At 37.7% G+C, this 22,898-nt stretch overlaps 1 protein-coding gene across 2 annotated transcripts in view; it reads right to left on the bottom strand.

Annotated features, from left to right (window-relative positions):
- The window catches only part of DYNC2H1 (dynein cytoplasmic 2 heavy chain 1), a 306,843-nt gene that overhangs the window by 3,328 nt on the left and 280,617 nt on the right, over positions 1 to 22,898 (bottom strand). For both annotated transcript variants that reach the window (XM_053562839.1, XM_053562840.1), the window contains 3 exons: positions 15,170 to 15,279; positions 14,092 to 14,173; positions 7,189 to 7,305 (listed from right to left, as the gene is read on the bottom strand). In XM_053562839.1, coding sequence (XP_053418814.1) covers positions 7,189 to 7,305; positions 14,092 to 14,173; positions 15,170 to 15,279 — 309 coding nt within the window. The remainder of the gene's footprint in view (positions 1 to 7,188; positions 7,306 to 14,091; positions 14,174 to 15,169; positions 15,280 to 22,898) is intronic.

The raw sequence follows: 22,898 nt of genomic DNA, 5'->3' as shown, positions 1-22,898 counted from the left end.
CTACACATTAGATGTCACTCAGCCAACAAACTACAGAAAGTAACAAAATAGACAACAAAAAACAAAACCAAAACACAATGTAAACAAAATCACTAGATTACGTTAATTGTCTAATTTTAATCAACTTCATTATAATAAGACACATATGAAGGTAAAAAATATTATTTCTCATCAGTTTACGCATAGTCCAACTTACTCTAATACCTGCTTTCTGAATGTGTATGAATCAAGTCAATGAAAGGGAGATGTCAGGAAATCAGAGATTTAGTGCGTATGTAAGTGGCATGATTTAGTAATGTGCCTCTGGGGAAAATATCTCAAAACAGGTAACAAAACAACTTGCTACAAATGAATACATATTTTGAAGACTTTTTTCTATCAGGAATGTCTAGCAATCTTTCAGAATGTTTATTTTGGAAGAGAGATACTTCCCTCATTTTCTTTCCTTCCTTCCTCTCCTCCCTTCCCCTCCCCTCCCTCCCTCTCCCCTCCCCTCCCCTCCCCTCCCCTCCCTCCCTCCTTTCTTTCTTTCTCTCTCTCTCTCTCTCTCTCTCTCTCTTTCTCTCTTTCTTTCTTTCTTTCCTGAGAGTCTCATTCTGTTGCCCTGTAGCATCACAGCTCACAGCAACCTCCAAGCAACCTCAGACGTCTGGGCCCAGGTGATTCTCTTGCCTCAGCCTCCCAAGCAGTTAGGACCACTGGTATACCTGCCCCAACAGCTGGCCTTTTTTTTTTGGTTGCAGTTGTCATTGTTGTTTGGCAGGCCAGGCCTGGATTCGAAGCCACCCACTCTGGTGCATGTGGCTGGTGCTCTAGCCACTGAGCCACAGGTGCCCAGCCCCCTCATAATTTTCAATAATGCAACATGAAAGCATTACTTTCATAGTAAGTCCTTGAGGACAAAAATTCACAGAAAAGATATTAAATACTTATTATTTTTAAACCATAGTATATACAAGACAGAGCATTCAATATATATCTTGATATAAAAGATGATAATATTTTAATATCTATAAAAAATAATATAAAATAATACTGTTTTCCAGAGCGGCTCGTGGAATCTTTTATAGTTATATTTTCCTGGAAACACAATTTTTCTGAAGTTGAATTGTCAATTGTGGTTTTGGAATATCTAAGTCCTTGGGGATCATGCTGGCTCAGAACTGTGATGTTGGTGTGGGGTTGATAAACCCTAAGGAGCATTTTGACTGGAAGGATGGAACAAAGGCAGACCAACTTCCTGGGGAAACCCAGAGCAGGCATCACTGCGACCGAGATGCCGTAAAGCGTTATTCCCCAAATCTCATGTGCAATACAAAATCCTGATGGACGGGAGGCTATAGGTGCATGAGAAGGTTGTGTGATAACTTCTGGGACTTTTCAGAGCTTGTAATGCAAGAATTTCCAAAGGGAGGAAATACTGTGCTTATTAATTGTGTTTGAACAATTTTTCACAGAGAATTATCCTGGAATAATGTTGTACAGAAATGTGTTGAGAAATGCTTTGGGAAAAGTTAATGCTTTGGAGGATAAATGGACATATTAGTTCGTACCTACATTGATTTAGCCAACAGCACTGAGCTGGAACTGTAGTGTGAATGAATGGTCTGAGTGTTGGTTATGTTATTCTTATTAATAGTGCACATGACGGTAAACAGAAACACTAGGTTGATAGTTAACCAACATTTTACTTCTTTTCAATTTTCCTTAAATTCATACTTCCAATTTTGTTATTCACAAAGTACACTGCATTAAAAACAGAGGTGATGATAGAGCCTCCTCCTGCTGCCCCAGTAAAAGTCTTTGAATGTGTTGCTCATGTCTTTTTACGCATAGTCACATATTAAAACAATGTCAAAGAGATTTTTTTAATCTTCTGTAACTTAAAATGTTCTTTGAAAACTGAAGGTGCAGCCTACTGCAAAGCGATGTTGTGCAAAGACAGGGTTTGCTGGAATGAAGCTACTTGGGGCTGTTGGGTGTTGGATAATATTGTGGAAATAATTTGTGAAAAAAACCTCCTTCTGGCCTATAAAAGTTGAGTCACCAAAGTTCTGAACTGTGTTATTTCATCCAAGCTAATTAAAGAATTCTGGACTTTCTGCAACAAAGTAGGTATAGGAATAAATGGGAAAAGTAATTCTTTTCACTGGCTTATATAAATCGATGGTATTTCTTTTGATTTACACTCAAAAGAATTTAAAAGGGAAGAGTTTGGAGGGAAGAATTTCTTCCCTCCAAGGAGAAATGTGTTAAAATGTTGATGTTCCTTTGGCTTGGCACCCGTAGCTCAGTGGTTATGGTGCCAGCCACATACAATGAGGCTGGTGGGTTCGAGTCCAGCCCGGGTCAGCTAAAACAACAATGACAACTGCAACAAAAAATAGCTGGGCATTGTGGCGGGCATCTATAGTCCCAGCTACTTGGGAGGCTGAAGAAACAGAACCGCTTAAGCCCAGGAGTTGGAGGTTGCTGTGAGCTGTGATGCCACAGCAGTTCACCAAGGGAAACAGAGAAACTGTCTCCAAAAAAAAAAGATTGATGTGATTGATGTTTCTTTTCTACTCCATATTCTGTAAAATTTATTAAAAACAGCTGTAGCTCCTCTAAAAAACAATTTTCTTAAAATAATGCTTTTAATCTGAGCAGAAGTTGGAAAGTTTACTCATTTATACAGGATCAAGATTTTTTTTTATAAAGGGCCAGATAGTAAATGTTCTTGGACTCCACATAGCACATGGTCTCTGACACGAGGACTCAGCGCTGCCATTGTGGCCTGGAAGCAGCCACGGACAGCACGTACACAAATGGGCTCAGCTGCTTTCTCAATAGAACTTCATTTTGGACACTGAAACCGAATTTCATACATGTCATGGAATACTATACTTCTGCATTTTTCAATTTTTTAAAAGGTAAAAGCCATTCATAGTTCATGGTCTATTTAGGAAATACATTGGATTCAGCCCATAGGCTGTAGTTTTCCAAACCGTTTATATGGTTAAGGTGGCTCAGTATTAGGCCTAAAGTTTAAGAAAATACCTGGATTTAAATCTTAGTTGCTACCTACTATATAATTTTGGGCAAATGAAATAGTCTCTTAAACCCTCAGATCTCTTAATTTAAAATGAAGATTATAATCCCCATTTCAAAATTTCTGCAAGGCTGAAATATCTGTAAAACAACTTACACAGTGCTTGTTACACTATCAGCTCAAATAAATGCTGATTATTGCTGAAACACTAGTGGTACCATTGTGAAACGCAAGTCACTTACTGATTTTATTCCTTCATTAGCAAAACAGAGAACCTGCTCTACCAAACTCACAAGATTTCTCTGAAAGGTAAGTATAACGGTATTTTACCTGTGCAATCTATTATCCACCCTCTCACTTTAGACCATTCTAGAACTAAAAATCTGATCTTACTACACTCCTGCTCTGGAATCTCGGTGGCTTTCCCCTGACCATTAGGTGTCTAAACTCCGTGCCTGGCTACTTGGCTCTTCACACTTGGTGCTGGCCTTCTACTCCGACTCCCTCCCTACCTGTCCTCCAGGTGAACCATGTTGCCTTTCCCAGCGTAACTCGAGTTCTTGCGGACAGCCACGCATGCACACATGCTGCCCCTCAATCTGCCTTGCCCCCTGTATGTTTTTAATGGCTTCTAAACTACAAAGCACCATAGGAAGTAAGATAATTATCATACTCTTATAAATACATTTTTAAATATTAACAACAGGATAAACGAGGCTTACCATATGTGAGGCCGTATGCCGGAAGTACTTTACACAAGTAAGGACATATTTAATCTTCAGCACGGACCCATAGAAACCTCATTGTCATAATTTTCAAATGAGGAAAATGGCTCACTGAGGTTAAGTACTCTGCCTAAATCACCTCATCCGTAAGCCTGGGAGCTGGGACTGGAATTTAGGTCAGCTGCGGTCCAAAACTGTGTGTTCTGAAACATTGAGCACGTCTCGGATTCTTTCCTTGTTGTGTGTACGAGAGAGATTCTGAAAGTAGTAGCATTACAGGGGAATGGAAGCTCACGGTAAAGGAAGCGAGGGGGACAGCGGCGTGGGAGTGCCGACATAAACCCTCCCCTTCCATATCACAAAGCAGATCAAAAGCCGGGGGCAAAACCCCTATGTAAAAATAGTAAGAATTCATATTAGTTTTTAGTCATGTCTTTCACAGGCTAAATGCACAATTCATTTGCTCTCTTTACGTGAGCTATTTTTCAAATTATTTTTAGCTTTTCTAATCCTGAGTTTTTTAAAGTATGATGAAACTGGATAGAAATGATACCTGAAGTAAAATATTGCAAAGGGATCACTGCCTGGCCCTGTGAAATCACCCTGCTTTTCATACAAGCCAGGCACAGACGGGCTTTGTCCACACGGCGCTGCATCCTGCTCTGGGTCCAGGTGTGGCCAGTTATGTGGGCATCACTCTCGGTCACTCTCTTCTGTATTACTCTTAGACAGTTACTCTCCATGCTCTATTTTTGTTACCGGGATTTGTCCTTAAGTGAATCAATTTATACTAATCCTACTCTTTTTACCCCCTCATCAAAGCATCACATGAACTTAATTCTATTTTCCAGAGAATTAGTCCATCTCATAATTTGTATTTATTAGAATGTATTTGTTATCATAAAGAACATATTTATAACCACTGGCAAATTCTAGCCTTAACTTTTGTATATAGCTTTCAATTGGTTCACACACCTGAAAACAAAATACGAGTAATTTGTAGTTTACCAACTTTGATAAAAATTTCTTGTAATTTCAAGATTATAATTCACAATTATAGAGCTTTCAACCTCTTTCATCTGACAGTTGTGACAATTAATCTGATTTTAGAGAAAATGAAGCTGATGGGGGACAAAAGGAAGTTTCATAGCAATGTATGTTCTTTAGGTCAGAGGATACTCTCGGAGATCTCTGAGCAAAAATTGCTATTTATTGTTACAGCTTTCTTAGATTTATTTATTTATTTTAGAGACAAGTCTTGCTCCGTCATCCAGGCTGAAGTACAGTGGTGATTATAACTCACAACCTCAGACTCCTGGGCTCAAACCATCTTCTTACCTTAGCCTCCTGAGTAGCTGGGACTGCAGGTGTAAGTGGCATTGTCTGACTAATTTTTTTATTTTTATTCTTTTGTGGAGAAAGATCACTCTCTGTTGCCCAGGCTGGTCTTGAACTCCTGCCCTCAAGTGACCCTCCTGCCTTGGCTTTCCAAGTGTAAGGATTACCAGGTGTGAGCTACTGTGCCTGGTCCATTAGGTTTTTTTTAGAGACAGTCTCACTTTGTCACCCTTGGTAGAGTGCAGTGGTGTCACAGCTCACAGCAACCTCTAGCTCTTGGGCTTAGGCGATTCTCTTGCCTCACCCTCCCAAGTAGTTGGGACTACAGGTGCCTGCCACAACGCCCGGCTATTTTTTTGTTGCAGTTTGGCTGGGGCTGGGTTAGAACTTGCTACCCTCGGTATATGGGGCTGGTGCCCTAGTCACTGAGCCACAGGCACTGCTCATTTTTTTTTTGGAGATAGAGTTTTACTCTGTTGCCCTGGGTAGATATGATGGTGTTATCATAGTTCACAGCAACCTCAAACTCTTGCGCTCTAGTGATTCTCTTGACTCAGACTCCCAAGTAGCTGGGACTAGAAATGCCCCCAGCCACTACACAGGGATAATATTTCTATTTTTAATAGAGATGGGGGGTCTCACTCTTGCTCAAGCTGGTCTTGAACTCCTGAGCTTAAGCAATCCCCTCTCCTTGGCCTCCCTGAGTGCTAGGTTTACAGGTGTGAGCCACTATGCCTGGCCAGTTTTTTTTTTTTTTCCACATATATTCTGATACTTTTGTTTTTTATTTTATAAAGCAAATTTTCTTATAATGAACAATACATGAAGTAGTTTCATTGCTCATGAGATATAGTATCAAGACCTTAAAGTTTATTCACTTTATACTTATATTCTTTTTTTTTTTTTTTGTAGAGATAGAGTCTTGCTTTATGGCCCTCGGTAGAGTGCCGTGGCCTCACACAGCTCACAGCAACCTCCAGCTCCTGGGCTTAAGCGATTCTCTTGGCTCATCCTCCCGAGTAGCTGGGACTACAGGCGCCCACCACAATGCCCGGCTATTTTTTTGGTTGCAGTTTGGCCAGGGCCGGGTTTGAACCCGCCACCCTCGGTATATGGGGCCAGCGCCCTACTGACTGAGCCACAGGCGCCGCCCCTATACTTAAATTCTTAAATTTTTTAAAGTTATGTTTCATCTGTCCTATTTTGAAGGCGTATATGCCTCAAGTTCAATTATTGAAATATTTTTGAATATTGAAAATAACTTCAATAATTGTAGGTTTTGAATGGGAAAAGTTAACCAAACAAGTCTTCATCAAGATTGTTTTCTTCATCTGCTCACCAGCAGCACAGCAACATGGTATATGTAGTGTAAGGCCAGGTACCTCGGAATACCTTGATCCGGTCACTTTCTATGTGCCTAATTGTGCAAAGTCGTCTAACTTGTGTGAGCATGTGTCCTCATGTTTTAAATGGGAATAATAATATATTCCTTGAACAAGTGCTCTGAGGAGTATTTGAAATAAAGAATATAAGGCATTTAGAATACATTGCTGAAAATAAGAGGAACACAATATATGACAGTTCTTATTATCATCAAAACCTTCTTCTTAACCAGGCAATCAATTCTTTTTTTTTTTTTGTGTGTGTGTGGTTTTTGACCGGGGCAGGGTTTGAACCCACCACCTCCAGCATATGGGACCGGCGCCCTACTCCTTGAGTCTCAGGCGCCACCCCAGGCTATCAATTCTTTAGAAACTAAAACTGTGTTATTCTTTCCCTAACAAAATGAAAGTTTTAAAGCTATACATCTTAAAAAATTAGAAAGATAAAGTATTTTGGCAGTAAATTTGTTCAAATGCAGGTGAGATTAGAAAAATAGATAGGCCAAAAATACCTTATTGAAAAGATATAATCTTTTTTGGGGCGGGACACAATGATAAGAGTGTCCTTATATATTTCTTATCTAACAAAAGGAAACAATGTAACCTGGATCTATGTACCCTCAATGAACTTCCAATAATAAAAAAAAGAGAAGAGATATAATCTAATTAATGATTGAAGACACAGAAGTCTGTGCCTGTTAAAATGTGTTACCTGTGGGATCCAGCCCATAAAACAAGGAAGAACTGACGACACACTCGGTGAGTCGTGCTGGTTTTCGGAGAGTCGGTTTCCATCAAAACCACATCCTTCCAGTAATAAACCACTGATCTGCCACGGAAACACACAGACCATTAGAACAAGCATTAATGTCTGGGCTGTCAGGAGCGACTGCATTGCATCTTCTGAACAAAGGCGACACTCTCCAGTAATGACAAAAAAGGAGTAAGGATGGTAAGACCTGGTCTAGTGCTCTGGTCACTGTAAACTTCTTTTAGACTGAATTCTTGTTTTTAAGCAAATATTTTTAGAAATAATTGTTAATGTCATCAGTTATATAACTGTAGGTGTCTTGACACTAGATTAATAGAAATACAGTGCTTAAAGCCAAAAACTTATTCTTTCTCCAAAAGGGAGGGAAGAAATACGTAATTAAAGAGGAAACGGGTACTATGCTTAGAATTCTGACATCTTTTAAAGAATAGAACAAAGTTTAGAAAATTTAATGAAAAGTTCCTGACATGCAATGCAGGGCTGAAAGAAAAAGAAAAAAAAGAGAATTAACATCTTTCTCTAAGGTAACCTTAGTGTAAATTTAAGAAATTTTGAAAATGAAAGTACAGTGCTTTGGTAATACTAGCTTCATATATCTTCTTGGAAAGTATTCATTTGTTTAGTTTCTCCAGTGTTTATCCACCTTGACTATCTTGCATTCATAGATCTTCTGACACACTGCTTTCAAAAATACAAAGTACACATTGCTACTTTCTCTCCAGCCCTTACCTTTCACAGGCTAATGAACACCAATTAAAATACCAGTGAGTCTTGTTTGGTTCTGAAACAGTGGAGAGATTTCCCCTATTTAAATATAGTCACATAATAAGTTATATAAATCTTTATTTTTTTTTTGGCCAGGGCTGGGTTTGAACCCACCACCCTTGGCATATGGGGCCGGTGCCCTACTCCTTGAGCCATACACCGCCCATAAATCTTAATATAAAACCAATCTTCAATAGGTTTTTGGGTGGCAATTTACTACTTTTGTGAAAAGGTGAACATCACTAATTGAATCTAATCTTACCTTTAGAAAGGGAAAACAGGGATAGCATTTACTGAACTAGAATCACTATCAAAATCCAAAAGACAATCATATTCATTTAACTATTTAGTTAAATCAAGACTGTCCAACAAAAATATTCTGTCACTCATTCATGATTTTAATTCTGGTAGATGAGACCAATCAAATTATGGTACACATAAAACAAAGACGTGCGGTATTTCTCTTTTGTAATAAACAGGCAGTGGCCAACTATTATTCATTAGTAGGTTTTCTGAGTTAAGCTATCAAGTCTGCCCTTTCTCCCTTCCTAATGCCAGCGAAGATCGTTTTTGTTCCAGGGATGTATTCTGGGCTTCACCAGATTCTCCATCAGTGTATCCTCTTCCCGGGTGACGCCTTGGTTCTCACCCGTGTCTGTGTAAGAGAAGCCAGCAGCCTCATCTGTCTCCACCCACAGAGATTGTGGGGACGAGGCCCAGTCTTGTGCTGGCCTCCCTTTCTCACAGGGTGGCACCGGGCACACTCCTGAACAAAAATCTTCTTGCCTTTTTCAGTATGGCCCAATATTTAATTAGCTTTTTGGTTGTTGACAGTACAAAAGTTCTGGGCTGGAAGCCGGACATCCTGCTCTCTAAGTCCAAGGACGTGCCGGGCTGTGCCTATGTACTGGTGTTAGTGCAACCAATTGGTCCACTTTTGAGAAAAAATTACCACAAAATATTAAAATTGATGGACAAGATTAAAATTGCTCTATAAGATGGCTTCACAGGTCTGTTCATTTACTAACAAATCAAAACGTTGTACTCTAAAGATTTGTGCAATTGACCGTGTGATATTACATTTCACTATATAGGTTTATCCTCACCTCAAAAAAACAAACAAAAAAGATGCCAGAGGGCAGTCAGCAGGAAGAGGCTGTACGTACAGGGCAAAGACAGGGACAACCGCAATGAAGAGCACGATGCAAATGATGGACACTTTCAATACAGACAACGCTCACAAGGACAAAAATGCCACTGGACACTGCTAGAAATAGTGTGCCAAAGGCATATTTTGAATATTCACAGTTTAAATAAAAAATTTGAGCAATTATTCTTTATTTTCCATATAAGTTGTATTTCATTGTATCCAGGTAACCAGCTAGACTTAGCTGATGAGGCTTTCTACAAAAGAATTCCAGCTGAGAAATGTGGAAAGAATAGGAGAATTAATCAGTATGCAACCCCTAATTATTCAGGCAATGAGCGTTAATGGTTAAAACTATAAGATGGAAGACTGAGGCGGAACTTTACATGAGGAAGCCAACTGTCACAGACGGATCAATCTAGCATTTACTAAAAACAGTAAACTAACAACACACTGCGTGCCTCACCACAGAATGAAAGTGAAGCACACCCTGCCACATGTGGAGCAGTTCCCTCTTCCTGCTGAAAATGTGCCTCTGATCAGACCTCTGAAACCAACTTCCTTTCGTAATAAACAGGGAGCACAGGTACAAAAGTTAATGCCATAAAGGAACAAACAGAGGAATACAGAATGAATGTAATTCTACAGAAGTGACCCAGTTCCTGTAACAAATGATGATGTAAAATAAAAACAGGAATTGGGCTCAGTGCCTGGAACTCAGTAGTTAGGGCGCCAGCCACATACACAGGAGCTGGCAGGTTCGAATCCAGCCTGGGCCTGTCAAACAATGACAACTACAACCAACAAATGGCTGGGCATTGTGGCGGGCGCCTGTAGTCTCAGCTACTTGGGAGGCTGAGGCAAAAGAATCGCTTGAGCCCAAGAGTTTGAGGTTGCAGTGAGCCGTGTGATGCTATATCACTCTACCCAGGGTGATATAGTGACTCTGTCTCAAAAAAAAAAAAGAGGAATTGGATTGAGATGTAAAAAGACTTATGATGAATAAGAACCAAATGCAATGTGAGCATCTTATTTTGACGCTGGTTCAAACCAACAATTGCAAAGGGTTCTTTTTCAGTCAAACTGGTAAATACTGTTGTTTAAATTGATATTAAATGATTAAGGAATTATTAATGTTGGTACTTGTGATTATAAATTATATTTAAGAAAGTACTGATTTTTTTAGAGGAATACATTCAGAATCATTCCTGAAATGTACTTTAGCAAAGATAATACAGAGAAAAAGGAGAAAGGTTTCTAAATTTAAAATTCTTGAATATATAGATTCCTTTTATTAATCTCGCTCCCATATTTGTTACAAGTGTTTAATGATAGAAAATACTACACATTATTGACAAAACCTCAAAGACCAAAGGATACTTACATTTTCTAGGGAATTCTCTATCTAGAGGTGTCTAATATGGTTCTCACCAGCCACCTGAGGCTACTGAGTACTTGCAATGTTGCTAGGACAATCCTCTCACAGCCGTGGAGAAGATCTAACGTGCAGGCTGAAAGGGAGGTGATTTACAGATATTCTAGTACTAAGTTCCACAACTGCTTAAAAACATTCAATCAATCATTTGGGATTTTTGGGCTCTAATGATCCTCTTGCCTCAGTTTTTCTATTTTTAGTGGAGATGGGTCTTGCTCTTGCTCAGGCTGGTTTCAAACTCCTGAGCTCAAGTGATCAACCTGCCTTGGCCTCCCAGAGTGCGAGGATTAAAGGGGTGAGCCACTACACCTGTCCTATCTATATCCATTATAACTGAAAGCCGGCTCAGACTCTTCCGTTAACTGCTTAAAAAGCTCACATGGCTCTTTTTTTGAAAACTAAGACAAGAATCTTGTTTTACTGCCTGTCAGTCTGCCTTTCCCCTATCTACAAAACATAACCAGATAAGCTTGTAATTTTCTGCGTGTGCGTAACTTCATTTCCATGTTATAAGACTAGGGACAATGTATTTCTGGGGATATGAATACACCTCGAAACAGTAAAACTGCCTTCCTTTGTGGTTTACACTCCTATAAGTGAATAATGGTGCTCCCATTGCACTGTGTCATTCACAGCTGCCAAAGACCACGTGGCCAGGTAAACGGTCTCTACGTGTTCGCTTATGATATATCCTCAGCTTATACATGTCTTACGTTTCCTCCTTCTCTTAACAATGTGGTAACAATGTATGATCACCAGTGAGAGCTCAGGTAGTTCTCCTTATGGGCTAGAGGCTAAGGTTAAAATAAAAAGCAGAGGGAGAAAGAGAACCTTTCTAATTCCTTTAGCTTTAAGTGAGAACTTTATGGCAACCTATAGACCTAAAAGAAAATATAAAATAATATAAATATAAATTACATAAATAATATAAAAATAAAAATAAATATAAATTATATAGTGTGTTAGAAAGTAGAAGCACTGTGGAAACAAATTCATTGAATAATATAAATGGAACTTCTAAAAAGCTGGCCACATAGGGTTAATTGTTAAGGAACTATAGTCTTACACTGAATTTAAAAAGTTGATTACATGTGATATGCTGGGCTAGACCCTGGGGATCTGAAGATGGACAAGACAAAGTCTCTGTCCTCGATGACATTATACTCTCTTAAGACAGATCAAGATGGACGTATAGAGATAATCATAACACTACATACTAAGTGTCACATTAGGAGTGGAAAAAAATGTTAAAAGAGCAATTCTAGGTGTGGAAATGAGAAAAGGATGGTGGGCAATGGTAGAAGAAGAGGAGCTAGTGATATTGGAAGAAAGTTGGAGTTGAAGAAAATGTTTCCAGAACAGACTTTTAAAACACTTCTTAATGTTTGAATGATCATTATTATAAAAGGATTGAATTTTTATAATAATAGAAAAAGAGGAAAGAAAATTTACACTGCAAAGAAAATATATCATCACAGATGGTTTTATTTTTTTGTTGTTAACAGTTAACTAACATGCTTCCAAATTGTAAACTCTCTGAGAACAAGATTAGGTCTAATTTTCTCTATACTACATTTCATACAGGTTGAGTATCCCTTATCAGAAATGCTTGGGATTAGAAATGTTTTGGGTTTGGGGGTTTGTTTTGGATTCTGAGATGTAGTCATGTGTTGTTTAACTATGGGGATACGTTCTGGGAAATGCACTGTTAGATGACGTCATCACTGTGTGAACACCAGAAAGTGTACGTAGCCAGTGCAGCCTACTACACATGGAAGCTACATCTTATTGCTCTGAGGCTACCAACTTGCACAGCAAGTGACTGTCAGAATACTGTAGGCAACTGAAAAGCAACAGGAAGTATTTGTGTATCTAGACATATCTATACCTAGAAATGGTACAGTAAAAAGCCTATCACTATAGAGCTCTGATCCTTTTTATCTGACGCTTTTTGATTTTTTAACTATTTTGTTTTAACACTTAGCTTAAAACACAGACATCTTATACAGCTGTACAAAAATACTTTCTTTATATCCTTATTCTGTAAGGATTTTTCTTTTTAAAATTACATTTTTATTTTTAAGCTTTTTTTTGCTAAAAACTAAGACATAAACACACATCTTAGCGTAGGCGCACAGAGTCAGATCACCAAAGGTCTTCCTCCTCCACATCTTGCCCGACTGGAAGGGCTTCGGGGGCACTGGCATGCACTGAGCTGTCATGTCCTGCGGTAAAAGCCTCCTTCTCCTTGAAGACATCCTGAGGCTGTCTTACCATTACCTTTCATTAATAAGGAGGAGGAGGAGGAACTAACAATAAAAAGTATAGGATAGTAACTGCATACCAGAAAGATAACCATTACCAAGCATTTTATATTGTGTGTAATTGCACGTGCTGTCATACGGCCGGCAGTGCAGAAGGTTTGTTTATATCTGCATCACCACAGACTCACGCACCAGGAGCTCCCTGATAACTCAGAGGGGCTAGGAGGGGCATGACGGATGTCACCAGGCAGCAGGAACTTTTCAGCGCCGCTGGAATCGTGAGGGACCACCATGGCCTGGGTGGCCAGTCCTGGGCACAGTGTCACATGCAGCGCGACTATCTGCATTTACATAATGAGACATCTTGGGGATGGGATCCACGTCTAAACACAAACTTCATTTATGTTGCATATAGAGAGAGAGAGCCTGAAGGTAATTATATAGAATATTTGTAATAACTTTGTGTATGAAATGAAGTGTGTGCACCTTGAATTGTCAGAAAGCAAAGGTGTCATTCAGCCACACATGTGGACAATATGTGGTGTCATATTGGCGTTAAAAAATTTTTTGATTTGGGGTATTTCAGATTTTCAGATTAGGGAGGTTCAACCTGTATTTCCTGTATTGTAAAGTAAATATTTATTAAATTAAATTTTAGAAAATACAACATAAAATAACTTCATCATTTGTATAATTTTTTTTTTTTTTTTTTTACCAAAAGTTGCACTTCCAAATATTGTGCTCTTAACATTCTTATTTTTTGGATGAAAAGATCCTGTATTTTGCATTATAAGTCGGTTTATCATAATCCTTAAAATACTCTAATTTTTTTTTTTTTTTTTTTTTTTTTTGTAGAGACAGAGTCTCACTTTATGGCCCTCGGTAGAGTGCCGTGGCCTCACACAGCTCACAGCAACCTCCAGCTCCTGGGCTTAAGCGATTCTCTTGCCTCAGCCTCCCGAGTAGCTGGGACTACAGGCGCCCGCCACAATGCCCGGCTATTTTTTGGTTGCAGTTTGGCCGGGGCCGGGTTTGAACCCACCACCCTCGGTATATGGGGCCGGCGCCTTACCGACTGAGCCACAGGCGTAATTTTTAACACAGATAATACAATTTAAGTCTGCTGATTTCACATTATAGATAGGTAACAATGAAACCAGAAATCCAGAAGCTCTTACATCAATTGGTGATAAGTTTCAGACTCAGATAAACATCTAACGTTAGTCTAGTACCTTAACTTGCAGCTTTGCTTCTTGAAGTCGACCTTTCCATGAGGCTACAAATTTAAGGCTATCCACAGAACAACCCATTGCCCTATAAAGGTAAAGCATCAAATGTCACAAAGTGATAATTCTCAGGCATTAAAATATGAAGAGCAACTGAAGATAGATATATTTCTATTTATTTTAAATTTAAATATTTACCAAGTATAAACAATCAGATCTATTAAACTATGTACAATACCTTACATTTCACACTAAGTTTCCAAAGTTAACTGTTTATACATGCATGACAGTCTCTTCTTTAATGTAATAAGTGCCTTAAGAATAAGACTTCCCCCACCCTCATTTTTATAGCCTCTATTTAGACCATGATCTTCAAATGTAGGCACATGAGAGATGTTCTAGCTGAACTGAAATACTGATATTTATAATATTCTGAGGCAGTACAAATTGAAATCCCTTAAGTCACTAAACAACTAAATTTTGTTGAGTATATTTTTGGTAGTGTCTCTTTTATTACATTCTAACTTGTTAAAAAATTATAGTCCATATATGATTTGATATCTGAGTGTGGTATAAAAAGGAGCTTAATCTTAACCATCAAGTCGTGTTCCTCACCAGGGAGCTTGGTCAGCACTGTTCAATAGACTTTTCTACAAAGATAAAAATATTTTCATGCAGCCCAACATGGTGGCCACTAGACATGTGGATAACGAGCACTTTGAATGTAGCTAAAGTGACGGAGAAATAATCTTTTTATTTTTATTTTACTTTAATTCATTAACATTTAAATAGTTCTATATAACTTCTGACTACCATATTGGACAACACAAGTCGGAATAAATCATAAAAATTATAAAATTTAAATTGCATCCCTTTCAATTGTAATAAAATACATCATAACTAAAAGCAATGCTTTTTAAACTAAAAGTTAACTTTATAAAATTATATTATCACAAAATACAACTATAGGTATTTCAACAACAATTTTATTTCTTGATAATCAATGGTACTGTAATAGGAAGTCAATAAAGCAAAATATAATTACCTTCAGGGACAAATAAGCAAAGTATTTCATTTTAATTACCTGGCAGTTTCTTGGCGAAGAGCATTAAGAAATGTGTCTGGATGGAAGAGTTCTGACAGGTCAAGTGTGTCAGAGAGAAGAGCCTGCTTTTCAGCCTTTTCTACCCAGTTCTGAGGGGAAGATATGAATATATAAAGATGCTCACACATGAAAAATAAATCAACTAAGAATTATTATGCACATCCCATTTTTTAATGAAAAAGTGGTAGTTTCCAAATGCTTTGAAATGGTACTGGGAAAAAAAGATACTATCAAGTCTGACATAGTAACTTGGTATAAAATTCATCCATCATAAATAAGCTTCCTGTACAACTTTTTGTTGATAAAATTTCATTCCAGTTGAAAGCACTACAGAAAAAATAGCAAGCTACTGTTTTACTGTTCTTCCTGTTTTAACCCTTGGCATAGTGAGCACAGAATTCTGCCTCCAATAAAGTGCAAAAGAATTTCTGAAAGGCTTTCAAATTCTAAAGCAGACCCACTACTCATTTGTCATTCTTTAAAATTTTCATTAAAAGACTAAGGCTTTTTCTTTCAATATTTATAAGGGAATTGCAAATAGTAGTGTACAAATTCTAGTATTTTGGGTCCCACCTTGTTGGTTATTATTTGACCAACAAGGTCAAATCATACTATTTGGATGTTCAAAATATCTGACAAAAATGCAAACAAAACAAAACAAAACAAAAAACACCAAAAAAACTAAATCTTGAATTGGCAAAACAGAGAAGCAACAAATTAAAAAACCTTACCCAAATTAATGAGAAACCCACAAGAAAAAAAGTAGTAGTAAACCTGGTCTTATGAATTTAAAGTGTGTTACACATATCCCACTGCCTTAAAAGTTATTTACAATAACTTAAAAAAAAAAAAAAAGTCCGGCTATGTGGTCTGGTAATGAATGCAGATTCTGAGACAAAGTAAATTCTATGAATTAAATGAATTTGGAAACAGCATGACATATACTTGGAAGGTTTACTTCTAACTATAAATTGAAGCCAACTATTCTAATTTTTAAAATGTTAACCACTACTTCTCATTTTTCCCATGTAATACAACAATTAAGATAGCCTTCTCTTTTCTTTGTCATATATAATTTTATTTTTAATTTTCTTTAGCTATTTTATTCTTTTATTCTTTATTCTTTTATAGCTTTTTTATTCTTTTCTCTGATCTCCTTATTCTATTTCAGTTTGTATTCCATTTATTCACTCTGAGGCCTGGGCTAGGGGCACGGCATTGGTCTGGCTCACAGAGGGCTGGAGCTCAGTCTGGGGTGGCCTTCTAGCTTTGGCCTCTGGTAGGCCCGACTGCTGCATACTGCTGATTTTACCCTATATTTGGTGGAGGTGGGTTCTTGCATCTACCCAGACTGGTAAAGAGCTCCTGACTTTGAGGGACCCTCCCCACCTGGCCCTCCAGAGTCCTGGCATTGTGGGAGTGGGTCAAAGCACCTTGCTGAACACCACCATTTCTCCTGTCTCTTTCTCTCTTCCTGCCCTTCTTTTCTCCTTTTTAAAATTTTTTTTCCTTTCACCCACCCCCCTTTCTTTATCTCTTCCTTTCCTTTCTCTTTTCTCACTCTTTACCTTTCTTTTCCTTTTGACCTTATCCCCCAAAGCCACTTCCATACCTAAGCACAGAGACAAGGTAATTCAAAAGGAAGGAGGTAGTAAGAGGAAAAACTAGGGGAAGGAAGTGAACAAGAAGAAAATACACATGAGGAAGAACCAACAGAAAATTCTGGCAACAAGAAAAACCAGAACACAGGAAGCCCCCAAGAAAGCAAGCGGTAGCTACCCCTGAGGATTCCACCTATACAGAAATAATGGAAATGACAGAAAGGGAAAATTTGAGATGGATGGCAAAAACAATGAAGGGAACTGATGAGAATGTGAAAAATAACAAAAAGGAAATAAAAAAACAGAACCAAATAATAGATGAAAGATATGGATAATATACAAAGGATATGGTGGAGCTTAAGGAATTATGGCACTACACTAAGTGTTCAAACATATGAACTACAGGAATCCTTGAAGGGGAAGAAGAACGTGCCAAAGAAACAGAAGCCCTACTGGAGGATATCATAAATGAAAATTTCCCACATACCACCACAGATTCTTACAAACTCCTTTTAGAGGGATATTGAACCCTGGGTCATCTCGACACAAACAGCATCTCCAACATACATTGTAATGAACCTGTCCAAAGTCAAGACAAAGACAAAGTTCTGCAAGCAGCCAGAAGTAAGCACCAACTGATCTACAGGGGCAGATCCATCAGGGTGACAGTGGACTTTTCAGCTGAAACTTTCCAAGCCAGAAGAGAATGATAATCTACCTTCAACCAAAACAATTTTCAGTCCAGAATTCTGTATTCTGCTAAACTAAGTTTCAAAATATATGGAGAACTCAAATCCTTTACTGATATGCAGACATTAAGGAAATTTCCCACAACAAGACCAGCTAAACAAGAAATACTTGGACCTACTTTCCACACGATTCATCACAATAGACCACTAGTAAAGTAAACACCCAGAAACTAAAGGACAAAACCTAGCTTCAATAAAGGCACAAAGGATAAAACTAAGCAACAGACTTTCACAAAATAAGACATATAGATCTGTACCACATCTATCAATTCTCTCAATAAATGTTAATGGCCTGAATTCCCCAACGAAGAGGCAGAGGCTGGCAGACTGAATAAAAAAACACAAGCCATCTATATGCTTTCTCCAAGAAGCACAACTAACCTTGAGGACAAAACAAGACTCAGTGTGACAAGTTGGAAGACAATATTTCAGGCAAATGGAAATCAGAAGAAAGGAGGGGTCACAATCTTAGTTAGAGATATAAGTGGATTTAAAGCAACTAAAGTTAAGAAAGATAAAAGTGGTCACTTCACACTGGTCAAGGGAACAATACAAAAAGAGGACATTTTGATTCTAAATATTTATGTACTCAGCTTAAATGTTTCCAGATTTATAAAGCAGACCTTAATTGGTCTGAACAATATGATATCCTATAACACCATAATAGAAGGGGACTTTAACATCCCTATGAGAGATCCTCTAAATAGAAACTAAACAAGGATACAAGGAACATAAAAACAACCCTAGAACAACTGGGCTTAATAGACATATATAGAATACACCATCCCGATGATGTAAGTTCTTCTCATCAGCCCATGGAATATACTCCAAAATAGACCATATCCTAAGACTTACATCAAACTTCAACAAAATTAAAAGAATTGAAATTATACCTTGTATCTTCTCAGATCACAAGGCAATAAAGGTAAAACTCAGCTCCAGCAAAACTTTTCAACTCGGTACAAAAGCATGGAAACTAAACAACCTTATGCTAAATGACAGTTGGGTCAAGGAAAAGATAAAGGAGGAAATTATTAAATTCCTTGAACATAACAACAATAAATCTATCAGATATCAAAACCTGTGGGATATTGCAAAAGTAGTTATAAGAGGGAAATTTATTGCATTAGATGCCTACATCCAAAAAAACAGAGAGCATAACAATAACCTAATGAATCATCCTACCGAAATGGAAAAGGAACAGCAGTCTAATCCTGTACCTTGAAGAAGAAAGGAAATAACCAAAATTAAGTCAGAAATAAATGAAACTGAAAACAAAATCATTAAGAAAATTAATGAAACAAAAAGTTGGTTCTTTGAAAAGGTAAATAAAATCAATAAACCCTTGGCCAGATTAACTAGAAACAGAAAAGTAAAATCTCTAATAACTTCAATCAGAAATGAAAAAGGAAAAATAACAACAGATATCACACAGGATACATGAGATTATTTCTGACTACTACAAGAAACTTGACAATGTGGAGGAAATGGACCAATACCTGGAATCACACAATCTCCTTAGATTTAACCAGGAAGAAACAGATCTCTTAAATAGACCGAAATTGTAGAAACAATAAAAAAGCTTCAAAAAAAAGCTTCCAACAACAACAGCAGCAGCCCTGGATCAGAGAGCTTCACTCCAGAATTCTGTCTAAACTTCAAAGAAGAGCTTGTAACTATACTACAGAACTTATTCCAAAACAATGAGAAAGAAGGAACCTTCCCCCAACACATTCTAGAAGCAAACATCATCCTGATACCAAAGCCAGAAAAGGACCCAACTAAAAAGGAGAACTACACAACTACACACCAATTTCACTGATGAATATTAATGCAAAATCTTAGCTAACAGAAGACAGGTATACATTAAAAAAATTATACAACATGATCAAGGAGGCTTCATCCCAGAGATGGAAGGCTAGTTTAATTTATGCAAATCCATAAAAATAATTCGCCATATCAATAGAAGCAAAAACAAAGACCATATGATACTCTCAACAGAGGCAGAAAAAGCACTTGATAAAATTCATCATTCCTTTCTAATAACAACACTTAAGAATGTAGGCATAGGAGGCACATTTCTCAAACTGAATGAAGCCATCTACGATAAACCCACAGCTAATATGCTGAATTACTGAATGGAGTAAAACTGGAAGCTTTTCCACTTAGAACTGGAACCAGAAAATGTTGTCCACTGTTGCCACTACTATTCCTCGCTGTTCTGGAACTTCTAGCCAACACTGTCAGGCAAGAGAAGGACATGAAGGAGACGACTAAATGCAGGCAGAGGAGGGCCAACTCTCCCTCTTTGCTGACGTCATGATCTTATACTTAGAGAACCCCCAAGACTCAACCCCAAGACTCCTGGATGTGATCAAGAAATACAGTAATGTCTCAGGATACAAAATCAATGCCCACAGATTAGTAGCCTTTGTATATGCCAATCACAGACAAGTTGAGAAGCAAATCAAGGACACAATTCCCTTCACTGTAGTCTCAAAGAAAATGAAATATCTAGGAATATACCTAGATATTTTCTATAAAGAAGATTATGAAACCCTAAGAAAGGAAATAGCAGAGGATATTAACAAATGGAAGAACATGCCATGCTCATGGATGGGAAGATCAACATTGTTAAAATGTCTATACTTCCCAAAGCAATCTACCTATTCAATGCCATTCCCATTAAAGCACGTGGGTGTATATTTGTTTATCTATTGGTCTCATATTAGTACTGAGTACGTTGAATACTTTTTCCAAATCTACTTTTCCAAAGTGTGATGTTGGTATTTTAATGGGGACTGCATTTAATCTGTAGATAACTTTGGGTAGTATAGACATTTTAACAATGTTGATTCTTCCCAGTCATGAATGTGGTATGTTCTTCCATTTGTTAATGGCTTCTGCTATTTCTTTTCTTGGGGTTTCATAATTCTCTTTATAGGGCTTTTTCATGTCCTTTGTTAGGTAAGTTCCCAGGTATTTCATCTTCTTTGGCACTACTGTAAAAGGAATAGAATGTTCTTCAACTCTATCCAGGTTCATACAAAAGACATAAAGTCTCCATCTTTTTAATGGCTGAACAGTATTCCATTTCTTTGATGTTATACATGTATTACAGTTTATTAATCCATTTATATATTGATGGGCACTTGGGCTGATTCTACGCCTTAACAATTGTGAATTGAGCTGTAATAAACATTCTAGTGCAAATACGTCTTTCGGGTAAAATGTGGGCTCCTGTTATCCCTTGCCGCTAGCCTTTGGAATAGCTGCAAAGGGTACATGCTACTATGCCTGGCTTACATTTACAGAAGTTGTAAAACATTTATAGAATTTTTAATTGCTAATCTGAATAGATGAATGCCAAAAATATAAACTCTGTGAGGCAGGAATTGTATCTATTTGCTAACCGCCGTATCTCTAGTACTTCACAAAGGACATAGCATAAAGTAGCTGTTACAGTATTTGTGACTGAATGAAGGCACACACCACATCTTCAGTACTTTGTTTTCTTCCGTCATACGCCATACCCTAAAACGTAAGGCCTTGAAATCTTAAACTATGGCTGGCTCTAGGATCAACTGGCTATGTATGTGTTTGGTTTTAGTCTATTTTGTTTTCTTAAGAAACCAAAAGCTTCTGTTGTCACATATTTTATTTATTTATTTATTTTTTTGAGACAGAATCTCACTTTGTTGCCCTCAGTTGAGTGCTGTGGCATCACAGCTCACAGCAACCTCCAACTCTTGGGCCCCAGCGATTCTCTTGCCTCAGTCTCCCGAGTAGCTGGGACTACAGGCGCCCACCACAGCGCCTGGCTATTTTTTGATTGCAATTGTCATTGCTGTTTAGTAGGCCCAGGCCAGGGTCGAACCTGCCAGCTTTTGGTATATGTGGCTGGCACCCCACTCACTGAGCTATGAGCGCTGAGCCACATATTCTTATAAATAATATTTCTATTTCTCCCTGCCTACCAGGTTCCCATCCCTTTGTTCTCTGACTAGGCAGCTTCATTGTTGTCTGAGCATCCCAAGCTTCTCTGAATATGTATCTATGAAATCGAGAAGGCAAAGATGAAAGCAAGCTACTTACCAGGCCCTCCAATAGATGAAAATCAAATCCCCATCATTAAAGATTACCTTAGAGAGTAGACATCTTTGTACATTTGTAATTGAAAAAAATATTAAGCCAGGAAAACCAAATAATACCAAAAAATCCCCATGTGGTGGTGGATTATAAATAAGTGGAAGTATTATATATTTCCTGGTTGGAATGATGGAAGGTAAGCTACAGTCAAGCCTGAAAGTTATCTTGAGGGTTAGAAGGGTATTTGATCATTATAATTAAGGCTAAATATCTATGAAGCTTTTAAATAAAACTACACAGTGAAAGAGTGCTCAATTTTGATAGCCAATATTCAATGAGTATGAATAATCATGGCAGAAAAATATAAAATTACTTTAAGGTATATTAATTACATCATTTATCATCATTAAAATGTAATTAATATAATGATATTAATGATATAATTGATAATGATAATCAATGCTTATCATTATAAGCACAAGTCATAATTATTTATTCTTACATACATAGTGTGATATAGACTACAATTTAGAGAAAATAAATGTCCCTGCTTTTTATAAAAATACTCTAAAGCAAACAATACTGAAGTGGAAAGTTATCATAGTCATGAAACTATCACACACAAGAACGTCAAAGCGTTCTCACACTGTCTAAGATCACTAACGATTTGTCCTTCTTTCCTTCCTCTCTTTCCTTTCCTCCCTTCCTCCCTTCCTTGGGATTCTTTCCCCATTTATTGATAGATTATGTCCTGGCATAGTCATAGCAGAGGGATGAGCAAATCAAAGTCCCTGCCTGATTCTTTGCAACCTACTAATTTTAACCTTATTTTTGGATCTAGTATTTTTTTTTTTTTTTTATCCAATAATCCTCCAACACAGAGGACTGGTTATAATAGAAGCAAAACAAACATTCAGGTGGGTCATGGTGCCTTATAAAAGGAGTCCCTTGTAGGTTGGCAAACTGAGTTAAGAACAGAAGATGAGAAGACAGATCTTCAACAGCAGAAGATCAACCTCTTTTATGTTAGAACAAATATGATGAGGATCGCTTAAGACAAATTTGTTTGTAGATGGCAGAGAAGGGCAGGAACTTTCGAGAGGTCTTATCTCACAGCTTGAATTTTCTCTGTTAAGCAAAAACTAAGGTACTCCAAGGGAAAGGGGAGTTACGGACAGAAGAAGTCTTCAGGAAGACAGTGAAAGTTCGAAATAGAATTGAGGAACATAGGAGCATTCTTAGGATCTAGCCAATGCTGCACGCTTCATA

This window comes from Nycticebus coucang, chromosome 14, assembly GCF_027406575.1.
Source record: "Nycticebus coucang isolate mNycCou1 chromosome 14, mNycCou1.pri, whole genome shotgun sequence".
In the NCBI taxonomy this organism is placed as follows: Eukaryota; Metazoa; Chordata; class Mammalia; order Primates; family Lorisidae; genus Nycticebus; species Nycticebus coucang.
Note: the sequence above shows the minus strand (reverse complement) of the source record. Positions and strands in the feature narration are given on the sequence as shown.